The 8544-nt window shown below is 39.4% G+C and overlaps 1 protein-coding gene across 1 annotated transcript in view; it reads left to right on the top strand.

Moving 5' to 3' along the window:
• LOC112109823 (adenylate kinase isoenzyme 5) overlaps positions 1-8544 on the top strand; it is a 152831-nt gene that overhangs the window by 839 nt on the left and 143448 nt on the right. Inside the window, exons 2-5 of the mRNA XM_024204497.2 lie at positions 2157-2343; positions 3765-3932; positions 7148-7317; positions 7422-7535. Coding sequence (XP_024060265.2) covers positions 2157-2343; positions 3765-3932; positions 7148-7317; positions 7422-7535 — 639 coding nt within the window. The remainder of the gene's footprint in view (positions 1-2156; positions 2344-3764; positions 3933-7147; positions 7318-7421; positions 7536-8544) is intronic.

The raw sequence follows: 8544 nt of genomic DNA, 5'->3' as shown, positions 1-8544 counted from the left end.
GATGGGAAGGAGAGAGGGGGCTAAGGGGTGCCCGGAGTGGGGGCAGGGCCGGCGGGGTCCTAGGCTGGGCAGGAGCCGGGAGGAGAAGACTGGAGTCCGCTCCGCATCCGAGAGACTGGCAGGGACGGAGCCCGCTCGGGTAGCCCGAGGGCCCGGGAAGGCATCTGGGCTGCGCTTCTGCAGCCAGCTCCGCGCCGCCCGACCCTATTCCTCAGCTGGAGAAGGGCCGGGTGGGGCGTTCCCGCGCCCGCCTAGTCAGCGCCAGCCCAGGGGCCGCCCGGCAGGTGACCCCGCTGCAAACACGGGCTTTCTGGCTCCTCGGACCGGGCTGGGTTTGCCTCATGCAGCACAGAAACATCCCCCAGCCCTTCCGCTCAGGGCTCGGGTCCCAGCCTGGCCAGCAGCCGTCCCTGGGCGGGCTGGGAACGCGGAGCGATCGGGAGCCAGGGAACAGGAGTGTGTCAGTCACATATTCCACGTAACTCCAGGGCGCTTTGTCAGCCTTGGATGGAAGGCGTAATGTGCATGCTATTATTATCTCCTCCTTGATCATTTTGTCCTTCAGCCAACAGTAGAAAACGTCGTGTGTGACCAAACCCTTTTTTAAAAATCAGGTTAAAAAAAACCCACTTAAATAAAACCCATATGCCCAATGAGTTTCTATAGAAAAATGAAACGATTGTCTAGGAACTCAGGCAGAAATGATCATCCATTTTTCAAGAGCTCAGTTCACTGACTGATGGATAACCCAGACTATGTAATGAGAGTTTTTTAAACATAAAATTGTTGAAGTGGTTTAGTGTAAGCTACCTGGTGTATCTATCAATGAACAGTAATTTGCTTTTTCCAGTACAATGTGGATTTTTCCACCGAGTAAACCATCTCCTGTCTGATCTGTATAAAAATATTATTTTTAGGCTATTTGAAACAAGACTTTCCCTATGAATGATTGAAAAGACATATATATATATAGGGCAAAGGCTATGTTTATGTTTTATTCATAAGTTTACAAAATAAATGGTTTAATTATGGATACAGGCAATTGTGCACCTAGAGAGATGCAAGTTTTGTGTTAGCAAATAAAAGGCTCTGGTACCACAAAGGTATGCATTCTTCCACAGAATTAGGTACATAGTTGCAATGCTCAGTTATTTGATTCTACAAAAGGTGTAACTCATGCATACAAATTATTTACGATATTATAAATGCAAATGCATATAAAAGCAACATTGAAATAACTATATAAACTGTAGCTATTAAAATAACACTTGGAGAAATATTGAAACATTAATGTAAGGTATTTCATGTATTATACTAATTTCAACTATAGCACCCAATTTTATGCACATTAATCAGAGAAAGCTGAACAATGCAATGGAAAGGACTACATCCTAAAGCATATGTTAAAAGCTAAGAGTAGGAATTGCCATATTGTAACTAATGGTCCATCTTTCACTAACAAATCCTATCCTTTTACTAATAAACAACAATCCTGTCTGCTCCAGAGGTGGTTATAACATCTCACCCTACCCTACATACACATTTATCCTGCACCAATTAGTGCATACTACAATTAATACTACACAATGGACATTTTCTAAATGACTATAGCTGGTGGTCAGTTTGGCTTCTTATACCACATCCATCAACATGATGTTTGAGCACCTGTCAGGGCTTTTAAGATCTATCTAGTTTTTATTATAATGTTGTCTCTCAAACATTAATATGAGCAAAATGCTTGTCGTCATATTGGTTTTTCAGAAAATTATACATTTTTATTGAACTAACAAGTAAACTAGAAAACATAAGCTTTGGGGCTTATATAGCTAATACAAGAAACACTATATATATTTGCCAGTCAGAGATGTAGTTCTAAGAAAGATTAAAAAAAACTTGTTACTATTTTCTGCTTTCATTCCATTTGTAAACAGGTAAATAAAGACATACCAAGGAGCCTTATGTTCTAAGTCATATTAGTGCCCTCAGTAGGCCCAAATCCTACATTCCTTGTATATCCCAAACATTGACTTGAACTGGAGGTTTTGGGGGTGCAGGGAATGCAGAAATGGGTGCAACAAAATTAAATTCAAAATACAAGCTAGTGTTTATTTTCATAACTTTGGAACTATAACTTATTTTTGGATGTTATGTTTCAGAGTCTGTTGAATGGATTAGTGTGTTACAAACCTGATGACCCAATAGAATATTTGGAAGGATGTTTACAAAAAGTGAAGGAACTGGGAGGGTCAGAAAAAGTGAAATGGGACACGTTTGTTAGTCAAGAAAAGAGGACATTACCCCCACTCAATGGAGGACAATCAAGAAGATCCTTTTTCAGGAATGGTAATGTATATCCTAGAGCTGAATATTTTGTGTATCAGTGTAATATTAGGCAGCTTCAGATCCACTATTTTAAAAATGTATATTTACACAAGTTATCTTGTACTGCTATGACAAATTAGATGTTACACTTCTTTGGGGGGAAAGTTGTAGAACTACAGACATATATACGCCAAAATATTTTAAACAAATGTGCAAGCAATTAATGACCAGTTAAACCTGAAATGGTAATTTATTTAATTATTTTAAAAACTACTTTCAAGAGTGGTTGTTTGTTATTTTTTGGTTTGTAATAGTGGGTGGGTTGTTTTGTTTTCTCATAATGGTTGTTACGTAGGGGGGAAACTGATCAAAATTATGCCTCCTATGATGAAGTAGTTCGATGCAGAGGGGGAAGAGGTGTGTTGTCAAAGCCATGGTTCCTGGAGGCATTATGCCTCAACTGGTGTATGGGGAAGTGCTTGGAGATGCAACCCTTGCCAACACATTTGAAAAGGTGCATCCTGGTGCTTGACACACAGGAAATGCAGCTCTGCTGATGCACACACATGTTCTTTCCCTGGCTGCTAGCACTCTTGACCATGCCATAATTGGCCACCATAATCCTGCAGCTAAACGATGAATGTTTGTTGTGTGGATACGCTGCATTGTGGGAGAGTAACACATCTACATATAGACATAATTCAGCCTCAGATCTTGACAGTATTTGGGCCAGGTCTTTAACTGGTCCTCATGAGCCACACACTCATTGCCTTCAGTGGATCTACACTGCTTTACACCAACTGAAATTTTGTCCCTGTATGTTCTAAGCAGTTATTAGAGCTGTACATTAATTTACTAACTATAATGTAGATGAAGGAATGATTTAGAACTGATGTTTCTCAGTACATCTAAATCTGTCATATCAATACATGCCATTCATATATTAGTAACATTAATGATCAGTAATTAGTTCCTTTTCAAGTTGCCATAGTTATTCCTCCTATCCAATATCTGTATGTAACATAAAAAGAGTTTCCACTCACAAAATCATAGATCCCAGGGGATCTACAGGAGATGAGGAGGGCCATCTGCTCAGACACTTGTGCCTTCCTGCTGTCTGCGAGGGCAGATTTTCATTGAAGAATAAAAGTATTTTACCATAAATGCAAGCTTGTTAATTTCAAAAGACACTAAAGATATCTTATAAACTAAGAACTAGTTGTTTAAAATTGAATAAACCAGCTGAGTGGAGAGACTCAATACCCAATACTTCTAGTAAGTAAAATAGCATTTGAGATATTGAAGAAATTTTGTTACCACTATATTTCTTAATATAGCAACACTAGTCTTCGTTGTGTCAACCTCATTTAATAAAAAAATGCAAGTAATGTTGACTTTGCTATTTATTTCCACTATTTCCCATTTATTTTATTGTTTTGCAGTGATGCCTGACAATCCTAACTTTCCTTATCGACGATATGACCGACTCCCTCCAATCCACCAATTCTCCATAGAAAGTGACACAGATCTTTCTGAAACTGCTGAGCTAATTGAGGAGTATGATGTATTTGATCCTACAAGACCTCGACCAAAAATCATCCTTGTCTTAGGTATGAAGGCAAAGTGAGGGTCAGTTGTTTGACAAACCTGTATTATTATTCTCTCTTCATTGATATTTATAATGTAAATAAATCAGATGCCTACAGTGTTTAAATGTAAACTTTCTACTTAGGTTAGGGAAAGAATATGGTCCAAGTGCAAACTATGTCTCAGGTTTGGTTGCCAGATAAGAAAGTATAGTTGTCCACAGAAAAGGAAAAAAAGAAAACACCTGTAAAATTAGATAAACTAGATCCCTGGTCTCATGTGACCTGCGCTTAAAACTCCTCGATGCATTAAATAACCAGCATATCCTGCCTGAGTGAAAGCGTGTCTCTTCAGCCCACTACTTTGATAAATTCATCTCTAGCTACACTCAGCCAGTTGTGTCATCAGTAAGAATGAACTACTTATTTACACACTTTTCATAAAATTCATCATTGCTTGTTGCTTAGTGGCATTTGCAAGCAAACTAATAATTTTCAACCTTAGGTAAGATATGCTAATCACTCAGTATGCCTATAATTTAAATCCAGGTCAACAGTTTGTCCAGTGGACATGAAGCATTTGCATTTCACTTGTTTGGATTAGGTTTTTTGTTGTCTGGGTGTTATATTTCCAAATGCCAAGAGGGCCTGATTTTCAAATGCCATATCAGGGCCTGATTCTCCAATGCTTTGCACCATATCTAATCATTTATATCTGTGCAAAATGAGTGTAAATTGTGCCAAATCAGACTTCTCCTCTCACTTACACTGGTGGTAGTGTTTTGTGCCCATTTTGCACTTACTTCGCATATGTGTAAATGACTACACAAGGTGCAAAGCAGTCAAGAATCAGATTCTGAATGTAAAAGGACTTATATTAAAGGGAACAAAATGCAATCTCCATGAGTGAGGATAATGTGTGTGTCTCCTCTACGATGTACAGCAGAAGCGCTGAGAACAAAATGTCTGCTGAACTCTGCACACAGGGAGAGTTCTTAGAAATGTAAAGGGCAATACACATAAAACAAAAAAGCATCACATTTTCATAGCTACTGGTGCATACCCCTCACAGGGCTGCTAGACAATGGTGTTTTCCTCAGCCTGTTGCTCCTACTTTCTAATGCAGAAATCAAAACATGGGGAAATTCCAGAGCCTTCATATTCTTTGAGCTCTATGACCTTCGGCAGATGGAGAAGTAACACAAATGCCTTTTATTTTTCTTATTTTAACAAATAGATGGCCGTCCTTTTCATAAGGGAGCAAATCCAGGCCTCTCTACTCTGTGGCCATGGAAGGCCCTCATGCAGTGGAATCAATGTGGTTCCATTGCACAAGTAAAGTGGGTGAAGACTGGATGTAGGTGAAATGCACAGTAAGCGTGCACTCCTGGAACAGGGTGAAGTTCTACTCAGCGCGTGCTTCCTGCCTGACGGCATGTAAGGAGCAGGGGATGGGTACTGTGAAGATCTTTCTGTTTCCCATCTAAAGGGGAACTCCGTAAGCAGCCCACAAAAGCTACTTCAGCCATTGGGCTGACTTGCCCCCATTGAATGGCTCTGAAGCTTAGCAGGAAAAGAATCCTCTGTTGGAAACTCTGTCGCACGTGGCATATAACAGCTACTTTCAAATTCTTTACATTATCCAAAAAATAGCAACCAAATTCAACTTCCTCCCTCTTTGGAAACACGCTTGTCAACTTAAGTCATACCAAGAAACATCAAATCTGCAAAAGAGGAAAATGGATAATTATTTGACATGGGAAATAATTTTGTACTTGTCCTCCTAACTTTATTCTCTGAACTTTTCCTCATTGTTTCATAAATCAGTTTGGTATAAAGGTAATTTTCTGACTGATAAAAACTTACTTCAGATATGAGAAGGATGTGAACCTTTGATACCCAATAATTTGTGGCTTAATTATTTTTTTGGGCACAAAACTAAGATGAAAGCATAGAAATACAGGACTGTGTGCACTTCCTTTTTATTATGTGTTTCATGGCAAAGGAAAGTTCCCTGAAGATAAGAGTGAAACCCTCCCCCTTTACTCCGCATGCCGTGTCCTCGCTCCTCCCCCCTTCCTCCCCCGCCTCCTGCCCACAGCAATCAGCTGGCTTGCAGCGTTCAGGAGGCAGGAGGGAGGGGGCAAAAGCGAGGACTCGGCGCGCAGGCTCCCCCTCCCTCTCCTGCCTCCTGCCTGCGGCAATCAGCTGGCTTGCGGCGTTCGGGAGGCAGGGGAGGGAGGGGGAGCCTGCACACCGAGTCCTCGCTCCTCCCCCCCCCTTCCTTCCTGAACACCACAAGCCAGCTGATTGCGGTGGGCAGGAGGCAGGGGGAGGAGGAGGAAGGCGCTGATCCATGGGGTCTGCCAGCGGGCTGGAGGCGCTGTGGGGGAAGGTGTAGGGGAGCTGATGTGGGGCTGCCAGCTGTGGACAAAGCAGGCAGCCAAACGACGTTATAGCGAAGCATTGCACAACTTTAAATGGAGCATGTTCTGTAATTGAGCAGGGATGTAAGATCGAAACAACGTTAAGTGAGAGGACATTGAATGGGGAGTTACTGTATTTGCTTCCACTGTATTACTTTATTTTTAAAAGTACAGAGAAGGATAAAACTAATTCTGAATGGTTCTTAAATTCTTGGGGTACCTGAAGTGTATATGACAGAAATCATTACATATACCAATTCTCTTATACCTTCTCCACTCATTTAACATTTTAAAGTATGTTAATTTTACAAACTCCAGAATTTTCTGCAGACATAGGAATAGACATTGATACTCCTATTCCATGAGTAGTTCCATTGACTTAAGTGCCACCATTTGTAGACTAAAGTACATTTTTAATGTGAATAAGGTCATCAGAATATCTGTCCCTCCATTTGTATTCTGTTAGTAATAGCTTTCCTTAACCGAAATGCAGAAGAGGGCTTGATACTCTTCTTCCTTACACTAGTATAAACCAGGAAAAGCTCCACTAAAGAGGTTAGTAAAGGGAGGTAAGTGAATGGAGAATCGGGCCCAGAAAGAATAAGCTCATCTGTTTTTTTGACTCATGCAGATATTTTATTTTAGATTGTTAACTTTAGGTTCGATCCCGCAATAGATCCACTTCCACTGACTTTGATGAGAGTGTTAACTATGAAACATCTGCAGGATTTGATTTGATAGTACACTGGGAGATGTCATAGTGAATTTGACATTCCAAATGAAAGCACCATTTTTTGCTTATTTTTACAATAGGTGGCCCAGGAAGTGGGAAGGGAACCCAAAGTTTGAAAATAGCAGAACGTTATGGATTTGAATACATATCAGTTGGTGAATTGTTAAGGAAGAAGATCCACAATACAAGCAGCAATAGAAAATGGAGTCTAATTGCTAAAATAATTACTACGGGAGAACTGGCCCCTCAGGTACAACTCACCTAAGAAATACCTTCTCTTTGGTAAAAGATTTTTACATGCTGAGTTAATGTGCATCACCAAAAAACTTTTAAAACTATTTCTCTCCATGAAAGGAAACAACCATAACTGAGATAAAGCAGAGATTAATGCAGATTCCTGATGAAGAAGGTATAGTTATTGATGGATTTCCAAGAGACGTTGCACAGGCACTCTCCTTTGAGGACCAAGTAAGAGACTGTCTTTATTCTTAAGAAAACGTATGTGTCTCATATCATTGTTAAGCTTCTTGAAATTAATGAGCAGATTCTCAGCATTGCTCTTCAAATCTTTTCAAATACATAATTACAGTTGACAAAAGGTCACTTTCTTGGCATATACTTTAGAGTATGAAGACAGAAAATTCTGTAAAAAGACAGAATGTGATAGTGGAACCAAATAAGCCTAACCTTCTGCTGATGTAATGAAAATCCTCCCAAGTTCAAGGGGAAAAAATAGAACAATTTTCATACATTAATCATTTAGGAAGGGAAAAAAGTTATCCTTTAATATTTAATTGTACAATTTAAATGTTCATTAAGAGAAACACATTGCAATCAATGAATTCCTTCACAATCAAGGAGGAATGGTCTCAAGGTTATTCTGAGGTGCTGAAAAGACGGAAACAAATGCTAAGATTAAAATTGCCTGCATTTTTGTGAGCTCACTTAATCCAGTAGTGGTCATCTCATTTTAGAAATAGTTGTCTGTTGGCTTGCCTAGTTCTGATTATTGAAATCAATTTAGTCAGATAAAATGATTGCGTAGTAAAATACAGAGTCTATCAGGATGACATAGACGTGTATGTAGACATGTATATAAGTAAATCTAAAATATGTAAATGTAATTTCCACTTGGGTGCAGTGTTGTGAGGAAAAAATGTTATTTAATCTTCTGGTTAAACACTGTAACATGTAATATTTCCTTATGGCAATATGCAAAGGTTACAATTCAATATTGCATTTCTAGCATGCTTTTCAAGCAAACCATTTCAGAGTGCTCCACAATCACTAAAAGCACTAATTATCATTTCTGTACTTTGAATTCTAAATGGAATTGCCTCAATAGAAGTAACAAAAAGAAAGCAGCCTAATGAGGCTCTTCATTATTGCTCTTTTATAAGGTATAATTCTTTGTGAAGTTCAGAAAATCAAATTGTGAAAATTAAAAGAAACTGACAAAATAGTTATTATGGAAAAC

Source organism: Terrapene carolina, unplaced genomic scaffold (genome assembly GCF_002925995.2).
Source record: "Terrapene carolina triunguis isolate 2854851 unplaced genomic scaffold, T_m_triunguis-2.0 Scaffold211, whole genome shotgun sequence".
Lineage (NCBI taxonomy): Eukaryota > Metazoa > Chordata > Testudines > Emydidae > Terrapene > Terrapene triunguis.
The sequence above is the reverse complement of the archived record's forward strand: the minus strand, read 5'-3'. Positions and strand labels throughout refer to the sequence as shown.